Genomic DNA, 20040 nt, shown 5'->3' with positions numbered 1-20040 from the left:
AATCAAAGCCAGTATTGGGAATGTGGGCACTTGGACCTGGGATATTCCAAGCATACCTCATGTACAAACATTAGATTGATTTTAGCACGCATGAGATGAGGCAAGCTCAGAATTTGTCAGGTTCGGTGTCAAGGCTGCCAAGACTGGATATGATTTATCCTGTTGATAGTGCCCTCTACCAGCACAGTGGCTTGACTGTGCTAATCAGGGACCATGCAGCCGCATTAGCTGAGCAAAATCGGACCATGCTTGTTGGGGATCAGGACCGGCTATATTTTGGGAGCGTGTTGTCACGTCCTCTGGCACGAACTGGTTAAATAGAGTAGAATAAGAAGGTTTCAGCTGTGTGCATTGCAGTCGACCCATTGCAAGTCTAAATACATTCAAAGTGATGGACTAATAAGAAGTTGGATTGGGAAAAGGCTCGAACACAGATTCCAAAGAAAGAAACAATTTTTTTCCTATATGGACAGCAAAAACTAGGTGTGATGAAACTGCATTTTCAGTTTCTATTCATACACCTTTAAACTATGAATATGAACCTGGGTAAAGACACAAGAAGATCCGACGGAAATTATTAACGGTGCTTCTTAAGACGCACCGTTGGAAAGGCCTTCTTTCGTTGATTTCTTCAAAATGACAGCTTGCCAGAAAGAATAATTTCACAGGGAGTTTAGTCCCCTTACTATCTTTCAACCAAGTTTTTCAACAATAAATATGCCAGTTACTTTTTGGATAAATGCAAATGATGGACTCTGGCTTTAAAATTGCTATATCACCCTTTTCACCTTTCTAGATTCATGCCGAATTTTGTACGTCTTGGCTCCTGGAACATCGCCATGTTTGTTTGCTATGAGCAACTGAAGCGAGGCTGCGTAATCATGTTCAACTAGTCCCACCTGGCCTAGATGACCCCTGGGTCATTAGAGGTCAGTGACCTTCAGCTAGCAACATTCAAAGAGGTCCAACAAGTTGATTTATCAGTTAAAACCTAAACAAAGGTGAAGCATTTGGGAGGAATGAAGTTTTTAAAAAGCATTGTGCTGGATTGCTAGCTGAAATGTACTCGCTGTAATGTTGTGCTAATTGTAATGAGTGTACACTCAATGATGAAAGGGGCAATGGTTCTCAAGCTGATTTATGGAGTGTACTTTACCAGAGAGACACAACACCGGAAGTTGCTGGAATGTTGGCTGGCTGACATTGGACAGTGTAGACACTACTTTGGTCAATCAGTTTAGAATCTGTGTCCAGTGAATGCGAGTATTTCGATGAACTCCCAAAGTGACTTCTAAATTCTTCCATTTAAAAGCCATGCAACTCTGAAATTAGCTACTGAAAAAGCCATTTGCGAGTCAAATTTGAATAAAATCTTGGAACGCTGACTTAATCCAATGCTTTGCACACTTAAACTTTGCATTCTCCCGACCAAAGAGACTGTTACTATATCACTTGCTTCGGGGCAAGCCTTACGCTAGCAACCCCAGCTCCGGCATGGTCTGGGGTCTTTGTGCCATATTGGCCCATTGTGAACATATTGTATTGTATAAGATATTGGTGCTAAGCGTTTTATGTCACTATGCCAGAGCTTGCCCTGAATCATGCGATGCAAGAACAGTGTCTTAGGTCTGGAGATAAACAAAGTTAAAATGTGCCATTAAGCATTCTGAGCAAGTCAGTGTACCAGATGTTTTTCAAATTTAAATCCCAAAGGGTATAGGTCACTCGCAATGGCTTATTGGATTACACATACATGTAAGACATCAAAATTGATGTTTTTGGAGTTAAAATATGCCTGATTTCCTTTTTGGAGACGTTGGAAAGCAGGGAAGCAAAATTGACTTGTGTACTGTATTTCCCCACCAAGAAACTATACCATGGATATGGCTTCTTAGGCTAATCTTAGCAATGGATATCCCATAATAAAACCAGGACTGCTATTTGAATTGACCTCTATCAATGTGACTGTCGTAGGTGGGTGCTGGTTGCCTGAGTTGCTGGCTCCAAGCTCCAACAGAATATTCGGTGATTTGTTGGAAAATACTTCTTGGCTTTAATAAAGCAGTCAGAGAAAAGTTTGCAAACAAAAGTCAAAATATTAAATTCCCCTTTAATTCTCAACATCAAAGTTGACGTTTAGCAGTCTCAGTTGTATAGTAGCTTTGATTTGTGACCCTATTTTTAAATTTGGAAAGGGGAGGGTTGTTTTTTTAGTGGTGATTTTGTTGTTTTTATTTTCAAACTTATGCCGGGGAGTACTGGAAGAATTGTATTGGAATATGATCTAGCAAAATGGGATTCTTTTTTCATTTGTATCTAAATAATACCCAGAATGAGCTGTTTTTCGTACAAATGCACTGTGCTGAATATTTCATTTGGAATGTCTAATTTACTTATTGTAGACGGCCAGCACCAAAAGCAAAATTTCAGGATTTGAATGTAAAATGTTTTCATTAGAGTTAGCCAAAATTTTTTTTTTGACTAATAGCAGCTTTGAATCACTGCAAGAATGTTTACGTAAATTGGAGTGCCTCAAGTGCCTGTAATTTGCATAATCATTTGGATATTTTGTAAATGGATCAATTTAATGGCATCAGGAATCAGTGCTGCAGTTACAGGCAGTACTCGTATTGATTTTTGTAGATTTGTACCTAATGAAGATTAATGTAAATTATATTGTTCAGAAAAGTTAGTGTAAAAGTTATGCAGATATTTGTAAATATAAACAACGAGGCTTCGCCTCGCCTTGCTACGTGGGGGAGGTGACTTCACTGCCTGTCATCTGCTCCGTGTCCTCAGGCAAGTTCCCGGGCAACTCGTGAACACTCACACTCATACACGTGTACTCGTACCGCTGTATTATAGCGATGATTGAAGATGAAGTACATGTACATGTATGTATATGCACTTAACAAAAGCACAAACAAGAGAGTTTGACAATTGTTATAGACCATTTCATCGCCAACCAAGAACGCTTATTTCATGAAGCCATCTAGCAATGCTCTTGAACTTTCTTTGAAACAACAATGTTACAACAGTGCATGCTTGTGCATCTCTACATTAAAACGACATTCACCCTTATTTGGTTATGGGCTCTGTGAGCCAACAAAAGAGAGTCCTGAGGACGGTACACTCAGCGTGTAACTGGTTCACACGCGAAGTTTGCATGACTGCACAAGTGGGCCAAAGCTATTAGCTACAGCCTCTTCACTTAAGCGTCAGGCGTCATCGGCGTGCAAATAAGTTCGAATTCAGCTTGCGATGGTCTCCCAGACTAATCCCCGCCCCCAATAATTTTGGACCATTCCAAATATGCAGTGAATGGACCAGGAACCAATCTGGGTCTCTCACAACTCCCTTTTCTGACCGTTGAAGGGGTATAGGTGGACGGAGCCCATACTAAGCCACCCACATGTATCTGGCTAAATTTACCATATGATTTGTGAGAAGTGTGTTATGTGAGGCTGTGAAATAACTGAACTTGATGAAGTGGTCTACAGCAAGAATGTAAACTATAGTCTGTTTTAGTAACCAACTTAGTTTTATCCCGATACTACATTTATTACTGGCTGATATTTCAGAAACCATTCGGGCTTCATGATGCTGAAATTCATCAACAAAAATAAAGAAACCTTCTATTTTGACATAGAAGGCCAGTGCCCTCTTTGCCTTCCATGCATTTTATTAACACTCACCTAGCCTCAGCTTCTGAGCAGAGTTTTTTTAGAGAATAAAATAGTGGTGCATGTATATTAATTTAACAGATATTTTTGTAATCTTCTTATATTGTACAGCTGATCTGTTTTTTTTCTTCACTTGAATGGATTGTTGAGAAAGGGATTTCTCATTCTCAGATTGTTTACTTCATTGCCACTTACTTTGGCTATGGTGTGATTCACATGTGTCTCTCCATGGTCAACTTGTTAGACTAATTTTTTAAATCGTAAGACAAAATATAGAAACACAACTGTCATGGGAGACATATATAACTACAGCATTTATCCAAGAATAAATCTATTTATTAATATAAATTTAGCCCAGACAATGTTTTGCTCTTAAAATGAAGGCTTTTATCTATATATTAATAGTCTTTTCAATGAGATATTAATTTTTTTGTTTTCTCGATTTTAACGGCAAATTTGTTTTACAAACCTAGTGCCACTAAACTGGTACGACAGACCAACATCCCAAATGTCAAAAAAGGAGTTCTAGCGCCCCAGTTAGTGGGACTATTGCAAACCAATTGTCAGTTTTAACTTAAAATTGTAAAAAAAAATCTTTATTAGTACACACGTATTATTATTATTTTGCTGAAATTTGAAGTAACTTGAGATGGTACAAATTAATAGTGTAGCTGAAATTCCGGTGGCATCATTTTTCTATGGGGAACATGTGTTCAAATTTGTCTTCTTTTTTTCATTGTACAGTCATTCAAATATGCCCTGACTTAGGTTCGCTAGTAAGGTAGGGCCATAGTCTATATATAGTTGTCTAGAGTCGTCCTGTTATTATCTGATTATGTCCGAATGGGTGTGTTGAAATGAATTAACACATAACTTCAAAAGTTAGCATTTCGCTGTCAAGGTTTGACATATGTTCTTATCGTGTGTCTTGTGTTGTTATTAATATAAAGACAAAAGAAGTAGCTATTTCTTTATAACTTTGCGATCAACAGAGGGCGCTCTTACAAATTATAAGCAGTTAATTTGGCACCAAAATGTATTTATTGGGATGAAATTATGGAACATAGAAAAAAAGGCGGCGATTTCTTACACATTTTGGTAGTCTTGGTTTCAAGACCTTCGTGTTTATGTTTACCAAAATTTCTAGAAAGAATATATAGGTTTTCCCGGCCAATTTCCTAAAATGTTTATTCGCTTCTGAAACTCATTAATTTTCGTCTGAATTTGGGAATCACTCTGAACATGCGTGTAGCGATTCCATCTAATCGATGCATTGTAGCAAGTCTAATCCATGTATCCCAGCATGCATCACTCCTAACATGGCCGCTCACTGTTCGTAACTGTTCGTACGTGAACTCGTGTTGTCGTCCAATAAACCTGGAATAGTTCCCAACATATCGGAGTCTATAACTTTCTTCATGGTGTCAGTAAGTACAGGATTCGTTTCTTAATACATCATGGCTACTTTCGGCAATATTGGAGAGTTTTGTGAAAAGAAAGAGACGTGGGAAATGTACACTGATCGTCTCGGCGAATATGGGTCGCACTAAACAGCGTCAACACAGCGTCAACACAGCGTCAACACATGACAGAAGCGTCAACACACCGTCAACACATCTAAAACACATTCTGAATTGACAAAAAGGGCATATAATTGTGAAACATACAATAAAAGAGAATTTCCATTGGATTGAGTTTCCATTTCGTTGTTAAAAATATCGTATTTTCACGCGAAAAAAATGACCTTAACTTGCACGGCCGTTGTCCGCCATCTTGACTTCGCACAAAGCTTGGACTACACCATTTCAAGTAGGGGTACGGTGTGAAGGTAATGACATTATCTTGTCATAAACAACAGAGGGCGCCTTGCTGCAGACTAGACAGAGGGATACCAGATCTGTGTGAGGACTAAGATCGGAGGAGTGGCAGATCATTATTTTGTGAGTTGTGTTTATGTTTTGGTCTTTGCAGATATTTTTAACACTGGCGACCCCGGCCGCGTCCCTCTCTGTTGGTTTATTGTACAACGCTATCACCCTTTAGAATAATGGTATGGTCCGCGCTGCCACTGAGGCAACATGGCGGGTGTTCGGCAGCTGATTTCGGAGCGGCACGGAGAGCCAATTTTCTTGAACTAAAAATCGCGATTTTCAGACGTTTAACCTATTGATTTTAAGCACAAATCTTGTTTCTGTCCATACTGTATGGGTTACATACTGCTTTTGTCAATTTTAATGCATTTTGGATGTGTTGACGCTGTGTTGACGCTGTGTTGACGCTGTGTTGACGCTTTGGAGTGTGTTGACGCTGTGTTGACGCTGTGTAGTATGACCGGCGAATATTTCGCGGCGAACAATATCTCCGACGCAGCACGCAAAAGGGCCATACTCAACTCTGTCGTTGGTTCACAAACATATAAGCTGATTAGCGATCTTCTTGCCCCTAAGAAACCAAACGAAGCTACATATCAAGAACTAGTGGACAGACTTGAGAAGCATTTCAAACCCACAAAGTCTAGCATCATTGCTCGCTTTCAATTCAACAGCCGCTGTCGGCGATCTGGTGAATCAATCGCCGAATATTTAGCTGCACTACGTGCACTGGCCAGTGACTGCAAGTTTGGCCAAAACCTTGATGAAATGCTGAGAGACAGACTTGTGTGTGGCGTGCAGAATGAACGCATCCAGAAATCCCTGCTTGCCCAACCAGAGGACAAACTTGACCTCAAGCGCACAGTGGAACTTGCACAATCAATGCAGCTCGCAGGTGATCAGGCAAAGATGTTGTCAGCCTCTACCAGCACAATGGCTGAATCAAATACCACTGTCAACGCTTTCAAAAAGAAACAAGCTCAACGCCTAAACAGACCAACATGGTCAAATCAACGGCAGACATCTGCACGCAGTAGTTCTACACAGCAGCAAAAGCCCAGAAAACCTTGTGGAAATTGTGGAACTTTTCACAAGAGGCGCGAATGCCCAGCCTATGGCAAGACTTGCCACAAATGTAACAAAAAGAATCACTATGCTGATTACTGCAGAAGCAGCCGCCACGTCTACACAGTAAACCCCGATTCATACTCGGAGGAAGATGAACCTGCCGTGGATGAGCAAGAATTATTTTACGTTCGAGCCGTGGACAACACCAACTTGAACTTGAAACATGACATCCACGCTACGCTTGTGGTGAATAACACACACGTTCCTGTCCAACTTGACACTGGTGCACGTTGTAACGTCCTGCCCATGAATGTTTACAACGTCATCGCACCACCTAAGTCCATTGATAATTCAAAGTCAACCAAGCTAATCGCTTATGGAGGAACCGAGCTCCACACAGTTGGACTAGCTACACTGCCATGTCGCATTGACTCATCGCAGACTGAACACAATATTGACTTTCACATTGTTGACACACAAGTGAAAGCTATCCTCGGCTTAACCGATTGCCTCCGTCTAGGCCTGCTGTCTGTCAATAACTTGGTTTACCATGTCTCCAATGACACCACATCGCCTCAAGTCTTCAAAGACTACGAAGACCTGTTTGACAGCTCGCTCGGGTCACTACCAGTCATCTACACCATGACCATAGACCCCAATGCTACGCCGGTTGTCCGACCCCCACGTCGCATCCCTGCTGCAATGCAAGACAAGGTCAAGTCCGAACTGCAACGGATGACTACCTTAGGCGTGATCACTCCAGTCTCCGAACCGACAGACTGGGTTTCCTCCATGGTCGCGACTCATAAGAAAAACAGCGAAGAAATCCGCTTATGCATCGACCCTCGCGACCTTAACGGAGCACTGAAACGCCCACACCACCCTACCCGAACAGTAGAGGAAGTCGCTGCCAAGATGGATGGTGCGACAGTTTTCTCAGTGCTTGATGCTAAATGCTCGTTCTGGCAGATCCCCTTGGATTACGAATCATCACTGCTGACTACATTCAGCACGCCATATGGCAGATACCGCTATCTTCGCATGCCCTACGGCCTCTGTTCTGCCTCCGATGTGTACCAGAGAACCATGGAGCAGATATTCGCCGATCTGCCATGCTCCATCATCGTAGATGACATACTAGTTGGTGGACGCACTAAAGAGGAACATGATCGAAACCTCAAAACTGTCCTTGATCGGATACGCAAAATCAACATGCGCCTCAACCCCACAAAGTGCCGCTTCGGTCTTGAACAAGTCTCATATGTCGGTCACGTCTTCACCGCCAGTGGACTTAAGCCTGACCCAGCTAAAGTCAGTGCTATCACCGACATGCCTCCACCCACTGACGTTACTGCCCTACAACGCTTCCTTGGCATGGTGACATACCTGGCCAAGTTTGTACCCAACTTGAGCGACTTAACAGCCCCACTACGCGAGCTCACACATAGTGACATCCATTGGTGCTGGCTAGAGCAACACAATGCCGCATTTCTAGCAATCAAGGACAAGATTGCTAATGCGCCGACACTCATGTACTTTGATGTCCGCAAGCCAGTCACGTTGACCTGCGATGCCTCCAAGTTTGGCCTTGGCACAGCCTGCCTACAAGAGGGTGCCCCTGTCGCGTATGCTTCACGTACCATGAGTGACACTGAACAACGCTACGCACAGATTGAAAAAGAACTGCTTGCAGTTGTGTTTGCCTGCACCAAGTTCCACGACTACATATACGGTAAAGACATCGTAGTCGAAACTGACCACCAACCATTGGTCACCATCGTCAAAAAGCCTCTGCTGAGTGCCCCTGCGCGGCTTCAACGCATGCTTCTCCGGTTACAGAGGTATAACATCACCCTCGTGTACAAGAAAGGAAAAGAATTGTTCCTTGCCGACACTTTGTCACGTGCACCCTTGACAACGACCGGTACTGAAACTGATGACCTGCAAGTCATGACCCTCCTGCCAATCTCTGACATGCGACTTGAACAGCTCAAGAAAGCAACTGCCTGTGACTCTGCCATGCAACAGCTCACTGTTGTCATCAGTCGCGGATGGCCTTCGCATATCAACAATGCCCCACCAAAGGCCCACCCCTACTTCGCGTTCAGAGATGAACTGGCTCTCGACCGCGGTATCATCTTAAAGGGACATAAGGCCATCATTCCCAAGTCACTACGCGCAGAATACATCCAAATACTGCATGAAGGTCACCCGGGCATCGAGGCTACCAAACGCAGAGCCAGAGATGTAGTTTACTGGCCATCAATGTGCCTTGATATCGAACAGTCCGTCTCTGGATGCACAGTTTGCAACGCTACCAAAGCCCATCAACAGAAAGAACCACTGAAAAGCTACCCCCCACCCAGCCTACCATGGGAACACATTGGAGTTGACCTATTCCATTGGAACGGTATGGATTACCTAGCCCTTGGTGACTCATACTCCGGCTGGTTTGACTTCGCTTCACTCGACAACACCTGTGCCTCTACAGTCATTGAGGTACTCAAGAGACAATTTTCCATCCATGGAATCCCCCGCATCGTTATCAGTGACAACGCGCGACAATTTGATTGCTTCGCCTTCAAACAATTCGCACAGTCATGGGGCTTCCAGCATACAACCAGCAGTCCCCATTTTCCCCAGTCCAATGGCCTTGCAGAAAGCTCTGTCAAGCGCGCCAAACAACTCCTCGAGAAGACAAAACGCGACGGTTCAGACCTCTACCGAAACCTGCTGAACATTCGCAATGTCCCAACCAACCCCCAGCTTGGCTCACCTTCCCAACGTCTCATGTCACGGCGTCTTCGCACAACCATCCCTACCCCGACGCCACTCCTTAAACCCGCCATTTACACACGCGTCACAGCACAGTTACGCAAGAGGCAACAGCAACAGAAGTCTACATACGACAAATCAGCCAAGCCCCTCCGACCACTGAAACCAGGGCAAGTTGTTCGTCTACAATCACCCAAAGGGCACGACCAGCTTGGAATTGTCCAAAAGCATTCCAGAAACCCCAGATCGTACATCGTCAATGCCCAAGGCACACTCTACCGCCGCAATCGGAGACACTTATTGCCAGTCCCTGAACCACCTCCACAGCAACAACACTCACCTGACTTCTACTTACCGCCACAGGATCCACTGCCTCAGCCTGCCATCCCCCACGCACCTCCACCACAGCCAGTTCTCACTCGCTCCGGTCGCATCTCGAAGCCAAATCCTAAATACATGTACACTTAACAGTTTTGTGTGACTGTTATTGCTTTGCCCGCACTGGATTTGTGTTGTTGATCCAAATTTTAAGCTGATAACTTTGGACTGTCCCCGACTACTGGACTGTTAGTAACTCCATTTGCCTACTCAACATGTGTTATGTGTTGTACACTACAGAGATGAGGGCAGAATAATCCCTTGTACACACATCGAGTACTGAGGGCATTTGAGTTTTGTTTTTGTTTTTTTTACTATATTATTGGTTTAACCCTCTGTTTGTTTTTTAGAGGAAAGGATAGTAATTGTTTATCTTGGTACATTTACATAACCAGTGTGTTTTTTAAATATTCATTAAGTGTTTTCAAATCAGTGAAATACTCGGACTTTAAATTACCAGACTCCAGTTTACAAATTCACTGATCAAACAAATGTTTATTTCATAAAGCTGTTTTATTCAAAATGTTAAAACTAAACTTAGAAGAGAGGATGTAGCGATTCCCATCTAATCGATGCATTGTAGCAAGTCTAATCCATGTATCCCAGCATGCATCACTCCTAACATGGCCGCTCACTGTTCGTACGTGAACTCGTGTTGTCCAATAAACCTGGAATAGTTCCCAACATATCGGAGTCTATAACTTTCTTCAATGCGTTTCATTTTCGCTACCAGAGCATTCGATTCCATTTCAGTTCAATCAATTAAGGGATTGAGCAGCACCTTTCGTTTATGGTCATTCAGATTCGTTTAAAAGACTTCGTTTTCGCTTTTAGAGGACGATTTCAGACATTGACCATTCAGGGCACTTTGATTGGTCACCTGGATTGGTGACTAATCAAAAGTGCCCTATGATTGGTCTGTCTGATGCTTGCCAGGAAACAGTGTAGCCAGAGCTATGAACAAGTCTGCTTTTCCTGAATTCAAAGGTATTTGTATTTTCACTTCCCACTGAAGCCTATAGGGGCGCATAAGGCAGTTTGAAGACCGTTTTGGGGGTGAAATCTGACGATTTTGATTGGGGGTACGAGTGAAAATGGTAAAAAAAAAATATTAGTAACCGCAATACGGCCATCGATCTCAGACTCTACTATCGCCCGACCATGTCCAAATGATGAAAAGCGATCCGTGTGAAAGTATACATAATGCATACGTAACTTGTCTTGGTTCATAAAATCGCCCTTTTAGGTTTAAACGAAACCGAGGTTTCATAACCCTTCCGAGTTCCATCAATCCGGGAGCGTTCATCAAGGGTCACTTTTTTTTTTTTAAACTTGTTGATCTCGTCCTTAACAAAAGCCTTTGTTGATAGAATACTGTACTGTTGAATTTAGAAATTGAAATCAACAAAAATAGGTTAACTGAATGGGGATTCATTTAAGCGCCTCCCACCAAAACCAAATGACCAATCTAAAGCCTCAGCTGGTTTCATCGGATGTACAACTGGCACTGGTTTCTCTTTACTCATCCATCTTTGCAGCGGCGGCGGAACGGTTTTCAAACTTGGGGGGGGGGGGGTGATCTCCAAAATGGGGCAGTTTGCTCAGTAAAAGGCATCTTCCGTCGGTGCAACAGCGTATTTAGCTTTTTGGGGGGGGGGGGGCACATCCGTGCTGAAATGTCGACACGAGTTTTCACCGGACAATCTTCCAAAATAGGGGGCGCTCTTCAAAACCGGCCATTATGCAAACTAGCTATGCATTATGTGCCCATTCAAGTTTCAGGGCGCATTATAAGGGTTTTGGGAATTGGTTTTCATATAACTCGTTTATATCAGAACTCTCTCTACCATTTTGGGAAATGGTTACTTTTACTGAAAACAAATTATCCGAAATTTTGGGGCCAGTTTTGTTTTCATGGTAAGCGGGAAAATGTAGTGTTCGAGGGGGCACATCATGTCCGCAACGGAGAGGCACTTGGGTAAATCTGGGCCTGGGCATGGGCGTCGCGGGGGGGGGGGGGCAAGGGGGGCGCTTGCCCCCCCCCCCCGGAAAAGCGCCCCCCCCCCCCCCAAAAAAAAAGGGGGGAAAAGGAAGAAAAAAAGAAAAGAAAAAGAGGCGCGAAGTCATAGTGGTGTAAATTTAATGAGTAGGGGGGGGGGGCAAAATGTCCCTGCCCCCTCTAAACTGATAAATCGAGAATTTGTCGAGAAATACATGATTTTTTTGGGAAAAATATGTTTTGCCCCCCCTCTAGAAAAAAATCCTGGCGACGCGCATGGCCGGGGGGGGGGGGAAGTGCAACCCCCCCCCCCCCCCCACAATGTTTCAAATTGGCAAAGGCCAAGAAAGAACACTATTGCACATCATATTTTCAATCAATGCATAACTTATACAAGGTCATCCGCTTTTCATGCATTTTGTTCGTTTCTAATAATAACATCACACAAATTCCAAAGAAGAACATCAAAGCCTATATAACCAGTTAATATGTTGACGGTTCAGCTCATCGGGGGCTATTATGCTTTTCGAGAAAACAGTGAAAACAATATTTGATTTGATCACGAAACACAATTTCGTCAAAGGAACTCTTTATTTCTAACGATGAGTCACTTGATTAATCGTTTGAAATCACCTATATACATTTCTTTATTTCTTCTGGTGTTTTTTTTTTATACCAGTACGTACGATCTTTAATATAAATAAGTTTTTTTGATAATAATTCGGTAGGTTACTTTTTGGATCAATGCTATTGATCATAATATATGCCTTTAATATTATAATGCTTTGCTTACAGTACACAGGCCATAATTAAGTGTTTCGTAGGCCCTAGGCACCAGTGTTCCGTAGGCAGCTACTCCGTCCTATGCTATTAATGTACAAAGCACTGTATAGCCTTGGTCAAGGCGCTAGTTGTTATTCATCCGGCTGTAACGCGGTAAACGATATCTTCGCTAGCGCTATGCATGCAATCATAATTATGTCTATGCATGCAGTGCATTAAATACAGCGGGAACAGCGACCTCACGCGGCCACTATTTTTATGCAAATCAGTTGGACCCAATCTAGCGCCTTGGTTCAATCGTCCATGTGAGGTTTTGGGGGTGTGTTCATTATGTTAATAGCCTTAGCTGACTTTAAATGTCGTTTTCTTATTGGTTGCGTGGAAACTTGCATAGTGAAACGTGGCACCGTACATAATCCATACACGTACACGTTGTGTGTCTCTGCACACGGCACCAATGCACAAAAACTGTGGTTCCTGTCACGTCCGCAAAAGATGAATAGCTGCAAATACAACCTCGTCCCCAGGGTGTCGACCAGTATGCGCCCACCACTACCTGCTCTCTCACCCTGGTATTGGATGTGCCAGATTGCATGTGCCAGATTTTTGCACACGTATGCAAATTAGGAACAGTCTGGTGCCTGGATATGCGTTACACATTAGCGTTTGTTTTTGTATGCGGTGTCTGGGGTAAAAACAGAGTCAATTCGTAGCAGCGCGAGCACGGCGTGAGTTACGAAAACACGATTTTTGAAATCAAACTGTTACGATCTAATCGAGAAAACATGCAGTATCATATTTCATATTAATATGAGCAAATTGGAAAGGAAATTAGTATTTTCGAGAAGGCGTGGACGAATGATCGCGAAAACACGTACTGCACGTTGTGAATATATAGCACCAAGTACACAATAAAAATCCATTACTAGCCAATTGCGGTATCCAATCAGGATACAGGAAGAAAGTTTCCTATCCAGGGTTTACTATTGGAAACACGGTTGGAAATAAAGTAAGCACTGGGGACGAGGTTGCTGCAAATAATTTGATGACGTCCGGATTTACCAAGGTGTGATTGGACACTCCACATATTAGCCCCGCCTACACTTATCTGTATTCGCATACGAGGTCGTGCGCTAGAAATCCAGCGCAAAATAAAGAAAAACATAAGCTTTTGCCGACGATTGAACCAAGGCGCTAGATTGGGTCCAACTGATTTGCATAGAAATGGTGGTCGCGTGAGGTCGCTGTTCGCGCTGTATTTTTAATGCACCGCATGCATAGCGCTAGCGAGGATATCGTTTATCGCTCTACGGCCAGGATGAATAACAACTAGCGCCTTGACCAAGGCTAAGCACTGTACAAATCAAGCCAGGCCAAACTGGTATAGGTCATAGCTCTAAAAGCCTGTTTTCATAAAAGGCGTCATTCGCTTCTCAAAAGTGGGGATAGTAGGCATACATGCAATCCCCATTGTGTATCTTGATCAGAACTTATGCGAGTGTGAAGCCTAAACGGCGTGTGGTTCGGGGCCCGCTTATTGGATTCTAGAGGCTCTGTACGTGGTGCGATCAGAGGCAATTTTTGACCACTTTTAACCCAATTTGTTTCATCATTTAAACATCATTTTCGAGTTTGGAGACATTTAATTAGCTATTTGGAGCTATTGAATCAAATGTATGCCACAATTTATTACTCGGGAACGAAAATAGTTGGGGGACGACATGTCCCCCCGTCCCCCACCGATCGACACCCGTGGTTGTCTCCGTGCTTCAGAACGACAGACTAGACTTTACACGTAAATATTATACTCCCGTATACCTACATGTAGGGCCTATGCCAAGATGCTGTACAGCGTCAGTTGGTGAAATCGAAAATTCTGAAAGAGAAACCTTAACAAAAAGTTTTCTCTGTGTAAGGCGTTGGTATTCGTGTTCATGGTGTAAATCGAGGACACGCACGTACAACATCATCGATGAATTGAGGACAGGAACCAAATCGAGAACGACCTCGATTAGAAAACGTGTACAAAACCAATGAGAGCTGTTGCAAAAAAGTTAGAGTATAAACAAAGGAAAAGGGGAGAGGATCAATAGAAAATCCTCGAGTTACACCATAAACAAACCTGCGTGTGTGTGTGAGTTTGTTTCTGCATTCGGGGGACGTTGAACAATAGATGACAAAATAATAGGGTCCCCAATTCCCAAAGGTCCCCAATTTGGCAATCGTGCACAAAATATAATGGGAGGTCTTCCTAAAAAAAGTACAAACAAAAGAGGGGCAATAGGGGTCCCGATTGCAAGCAAATACACACTTGTGTGTGTAGGTCCTTTTTATGTGCTTTATGGCATACCGCGGTATTTTCGTAGGCCCCCAAATGTTTTCGTAGGCCCCCCAATATTTCGTAGGCCCTAGGCACAGTGCCTGCTGTGCCTATTGGGTAATCCGGGCCTGACGGGACAGGGCTCGCGTTATTGTTATCAATAATTGTTTTGGGGGGTTAATATATATATACACATGGTAATAATTTAGGTAAGCTGCCGGCAGTTCGTTCCAATTAACGTTTCGATAAGACAGTGGGCTCTCGGGACGCGGTCCGTGACTAATCTACACGTTTTTATCTTTCATACTGGAATCTTTCTCCAACCTTTGCATTGTTGCTAAAAATGGTGAGCATTATGTAACATCTGTATACATTGGCAGATCACCGAACATACACCAAGTGATGTTTAACCACTGCAAGATGCCAGAAATAACATCAGAAAAGTTGATAGCCATCGTTTAATCCTGTTTTTTTAGCATTACGAAGATAAGACTCGATGTACATGTACAATGTATATCTGTATGCAAACGCGCATAGGCTCTGAGTGAAGCGCATACTCAGTGCCATATTAGCACCGGTTCACATCAGTTTTCCCTTCCCAGATTCATCTCTCTCCCTTTGTCTCTCGATCCTGAAGCTGAAGCTTCATCAAACCACGTAGAAATGGCTGCCAATCCCTTGCTGTCGCTGCTTCCTGCAACCATCAACGGTAAGACCCATACCGAACTGCTGCAGGAGATCCAGGAATTCAATGCATTGAGGGGCGTACATGAACTCGACGGTAATCACTACGCTTGGCTCATGCCAAGAGATAACTTCGATGCACTCAAAACCTTCCAAGTTCGAGATGATGACATTTACATGGTGACATTCCCAAAGTCAGGTAAGCTAAATGCCCATGGAGCTCTTGTCCCTATTGACCGACGGGCCCCTGCTCCGGGCACGGTGCACCCTCCCTAGCCCTCCGCCCCTCTTTGTTACTCGTGGGCAAATTATAATCCACTAACGTGAGACAGCCGCTCTTTATCAGTTACAGAATGACTGACACACTCAGAATCGGGACTGAATTTCCTCCAAAACGAATTTAGGCCTACTTGTATTTAAAACGGTTCTCGTTTTATTTTAAACTGAAACAAATCCGTTTATTACCTCCACCAGTGCACCACGGAGGTTATGTTTTCATAGGATTTGGTTAGTTTGTTGGTTGGTTTGTTGGTTGGTTGGTTTGACTGTTAACAAGATAGCTCAAGATAGTATGGACGGATTTGCAAGACATTTTTTAGGGGTTGGTCCTTGGGTACAAGTACAAATCGATTTGATTTTGGAAGTGATCCGGATCTGGGTCTGGATCCAGGATTTTTTAATGATTCTTCACCATTAATATTCGAGTATTTTTTTGGTAGTACTGACAATATGGCAGGGAATTGTTGGTGGAGGTTTGCACTCTTTGAGTGCTTTCTAGTTAGACATCTTACCATCTTGTTAAAAGGACTGTTCGTGCTCATTAACGACGTTTATGTAGTTTTCACTTTGTCTGTTTTATCTTAACGATTCATCTTTTTAACAAAGTAATCCCCTGCGAGTAGACTTGTTTGCTGTCCCACATTATAAGGGACGGCAACTGACACTGGCAGCCCACCCTGCGCGAACTGATTTATCATCAGGCCTCAAACTCATTCGAAAATAAAAGTACATTTTTCTCCTAAAAGGGACTCACTGGCTCGGAGAGATAATTGACTACGTCATGAGCGAAGGACGGGACGATTTTGACCGCACCAACATGTCGGCTGTGCTTGAGATCACCATGGAAGCCGACCCGTCGAAATTTGCAAGTGCCACTCCTGGTTACAAGATCTTAGAAACGATGGCATCGCCTCGGATAATGGGTACGCACTGCCTGCCGAACCTGCTTCCTCCACAGGTCATGGACAAAAAACCCAAGGTAACTTCTGCGGCCATTCTTTGGACGCGTTACAACTTACACCCCAAATTTAGCAATGGCCCAAACTATAGTGGAACCACCCATAAATTAGCTAGGACGACTGCTATAAGTTTAGTTGTAACAGACTCATTCCAACGACAATAGTTCGATGTTGGGAACCCTTCACCTCTCAATCATGATGACCTAATTGTCAAAAGCTATAGGTATAACACTGGCGTAAATACATGTTGTTTCCAATATTGTTGTTCTTTACCCAGATGTTTTACTTGGCTCGGAACCCCAAGGATTTGATGGTATCCTACTTCATCTTCATCAAACCATTCCTGACTCCTACACTTCAGACGTGGGAGGGATTTCTGTTTATGTTGGTTGCTGGACAGAGTAAGTAGACCTCTTACTGTGGTTTTGCGTCGTCGGTTTTCCTCATTTCGCCTTTATACAATATATTGTTAGGCCTTAGTGCAGCGCTGCGTAGCTAGGGGCGGGGGGAGGTCGTTCGGGGGGGGGCACTAACGCCCCATAAATAATAATCGCCCCCCCCCCTCCGGTCGGCCCACACTGGAAATTTGGCAATCGGAGAAAATGTGCAGAAATCAGCAATACATTGTCTTACAGTGACCGTGAACTAGTTTTAAACAGCGCCCTCATTGAAAGATGGTGTCCAGAGGCCCCCGCTATTTTAATTTATTGAGGACGGGTGTCGGTGAAAAAAACCTGTCTACCTTTCAGCACGGATGAAATTGGGCTCCCCTCCACAGTAACATCCATCCAGTCCCCCCGCACTCCTTCCCCTCCCCCCCCCCCCCCACCCCCCCCCGGATAAGAACCCTGGCTACGCCGCGCCGCTGCCTAAGATAAGTGCCGTTAAAAACTGCAGCCTTGGATCTAGACACTATAATAGTCGATGATTTGCCAACAACTGCATGGTATACAGCAGAAAGGTTCATTCATTAATAGCAAAACTTCGTCTAGTCAGCGTGGTTTTTTTTACAGAGATGTTAAAGCTCAGCGAGCAATTATTGAAAGAAAAACGGATTATTGCTTTCACATTGTTTCATTGATTGTTGTGCTAAGCGTGATTGATCGTGTTAGCAGATATCCTTACATTTTTCTTTCTAATCGAGCAACGTGACTGTACGTCTTAATGTAGCGCCTCGTTTTCTTGCCTCAGTGGTCGGCGGGTCTTGGTTTGATCACGTGCTAAGTTACTGGGAACGTCGGAATGATGACAATTTGCTGTTCCTAAAATATGAAGATCTTCACAAGGTAAATGTAATTCGATTTAAATTGGGTTTCCCTTTGTGAACTCTGCCAAGGAGGTTATGTTTTCCCGGCGTTGGTTGGTTTTTCCCCGGCGTTGGTTGGTTTTTCCCGGCGTTGGTTGGTTTGAGGATAACTCAAAAGGTATGGACGGATTTTCATGAAAACAATTTTGGGGTGGTCCTTGGTACAATTATAAATCGATAAGATTTTGGAAGTGATCTGAGTCTGGATACAGATTTCTTATCCCAGAATTTTTCACCCATCATTATGGATATTTTTCACCCTGTGTGATCGACCAGCTTCGTGGGCGTGGCACTGACCCGGTGACCCTGTATGCCTTATCACCCACCTAATCTAACCACACAGGTCAATGGACTAGACCATTTTATACAATGGGGGAGTGGAAAAGTAGTAGACCAACACAGGCATATACATGTAAACTACAACATGTTTGAGTTTAGGGATGTGTTTTAGAGACCAAATTTGTGCATTGGTGCTGTGCGTATAATGGCGGGAAATTGTTTAGCCTTGGCGGAGGTGTGCACTCTCTGAGTGCATTATTTTGGTGGTTTTCCGTTCATTGAAATGTTTTGCCGATAATGTTGAATTCGTTTTAAAGGCCATAATCGAGTACACAATAATTGATCGCACATATGCCGGCACGTTTATTTTTCTAATCATTTATTACCACAGGATCTGAAAGGAAATATTCGCAAAGTTGCCGCCCACTTGGGGAAGAATTTGTCTGATGACGTCATCGATAAGATTGCAGAACGTGTGACCTTAGCCGGGATGCAGAAAACGTATAAAAATATAGAGGAAGCCCATGGCGAAAAGGGGAAAAAGATGACACACTTGTTTGGAATGGCGCCATACTTGAGGAAAGGTGAGGTCTTACAGAAACTAAAATCCAGGGTTTTTATATGTCTTAATTCTGTGGTAACAGGTGGTACATGTATATGGAATATTTTATATATGAGATTTTAGTTTGCAATGAACTGTCGAGATACGTGATCAACAGGTACAGCTTTACATTCTACAGGTTGTCCCACACAAAAAAATATCAGTTGAAAAAAAAACAATTCATAAAGGTATATTGCATGCAGGTTTGGGACTAATTTCAAATTGCATTTGAAAGTCAGTTAATCCAATCTATCTACCATACAAACTTTATTTCATTCAAATCGATGCATTGGCACAAACGCCATGCTTCATTGAACTCAAGGGTTGAAAATCGTCTTGGGCCACTTTCCTTGAAAGTGAGAACGGGCAGTTAGAGAAACACACAAAGAATGTATTTCCTTTGTTCAACAATCGTGACTTATTCTACCGACTTTGATCTGTAAACTTGATAAATAAAAAAAATGTTGCGCAAGTGGTTTTTCAAAACCCGTATTGCGATTGCTGTATCTTTTGAACAAAACATCCTATTGAAACCAACAAAAAAAGCATTTGGAAGACCAATGATTCTGCTCAGCAATTACATTAGACAAACATGCCCGATTCGACTGTTATGATTATAGGGTAATTGAAAAAAGATGGACATTTCTTTGTTGATATTAGCATGATATCTCTTCTTTTGTTCTTGCAATAGGTAAAGTTGGGGGCTGGAAGGAGGTCTTTACGGCTGAGCAGAGCGCCCTCTTTGACATGATTTACGCAGAAAAGATGAAGGGATCTGGTCTTGACTTCGACTTTGAGCTTTGATGCTCTGCCCTTGAACTAGAAATTTGCAGTCTTTTTTTGCAACAACTATACTTTATGTCGAAAAGTCAGTTATGAATTCTCAACAATATTTGTAACTTTAATAATGCGTAAAAACAATGGTAACTTTCATTATTTGCTCAATATTTTGAACGCCAATATTACAGACGTGCAACTTTATTTGTAAATAAACTATAAAAAAAGGCAACCGTTAACCCTGAAGGGGCCGGGTTATTTGACCATCTCTCAGCCGG

The 20040-nt window shown here is 43.0% G+C and overlaps 3 protein-coding genes across 3 annotated transcripts in view; all 3 read left to right on the top strand.

The window, feature by feature from the left end:
• Nucleotides 1–1433, top strand: part of LOC119721945 (mitochondrial uncoupling protein 3-like) — a 16574-nt gene extending 15141 nt beyond the window's left edge. The window contains exon 7 of the mRNA XM_038191904.1: nt 797–1433. Within this exon, the coding sequence (XP_038047832.1) occupies nt 797–893 (97 nt within the window). The 3' untranslated portion in view covers nt 894–1433. The remainder of the gene's footprint in view (nt 1–796) is intronic.
• On the top strand, nt 1428–10461 carry LOC119721943 (uncharacterized protein K02A2.6-like). Its single transcript, XM_038191902.1, has 2 exons — nt 1428–5110; nt 6229–10461. The coding sequence occupies exon 2, from the start codon at nt 6323–6325 to the stop codon at nt 9863–9865; it is 3543 nt and encodes a 1180-aa protein (XP_038047830.1). The 5' UTR covers nt 1428–5110; nt 6229–6322; the 3' UTR covers nt 9866–10461.
• Nucleotides 5516–20040, top strand: LOC119721944 (sulfotransferase family cytosolic 1B member 1-like). Its single transcript, XM_038191903.1, has 7 exons — nt 5516–5623; nt 15515–15760; nt 16587–16819; nt 17077–17200; nt 17991–18085; nt 18776–18968; nt 19677–20040. The coding sequence occupies exons 2-7, from the start codon at nt 15541–15543 to the stop codon at nt 19787–19789; spliced, it is 978 nt and encodes a 325-aa protein (XP_038047831.1). The 5' UTR covers nt 5516–5623; nt 15515–15540; the 3' UTR covers nt 19790–20040.

This window comes from Patiria miniata, unplaced genomic scaffold (genome assembly GCF_015706575.1).
Source record: "Patiria miniata isolate m_02_andy unplaced genomic scaffold, ASM1570657v1 HiC_scaffold_14, whole genome shotgun sequence".
Taxonomy (NCBI): domain Eukaryota; kingdom Metazoa; phylum Echinodermata; class Asteroidea; order Valvatida; family Asterinidae; genus Patiria; species Patiria miniata.
The sequence above is the reverse complement of the archived record's forward strand: the minus strand, read 5'-3'. Positions and strand labels throughout refer to the sequence as shown.

Excerpts from the sequence above, each read along its gene's own strand:
- LOC119721943 (XM_038191902.1), top strand. The coding sequence starts at position 6,323 with ATGCTGAGAGACAGACTTGTGTGTGGCGTGCAGAATGAACGCATCCAG.
- LOC119721944 (XM_038191903.1), top strand. The coding sequence starts at position 15,541 with ATGGCTGCCAATCCCTTGCTGTCGCTGCTTCCTGCAACCATCAACGGT. Across the intron at positions 15,761-16,586 it reads GGTGACATTCCCAAAGTCAG|GGACTCACTGGCTCGGAGAG; the intron begins GTAAGCTAAATG and ends TTCTCCTAAAAG. Across the intron at positions 18,969-19,676 it reads GGCGCCATACTTGAGGAAAG|GTAAAGTTGGGGGCTGGAAG; the intron begins GTGAGGTCTTAC and ends TTCTTGCAATAG.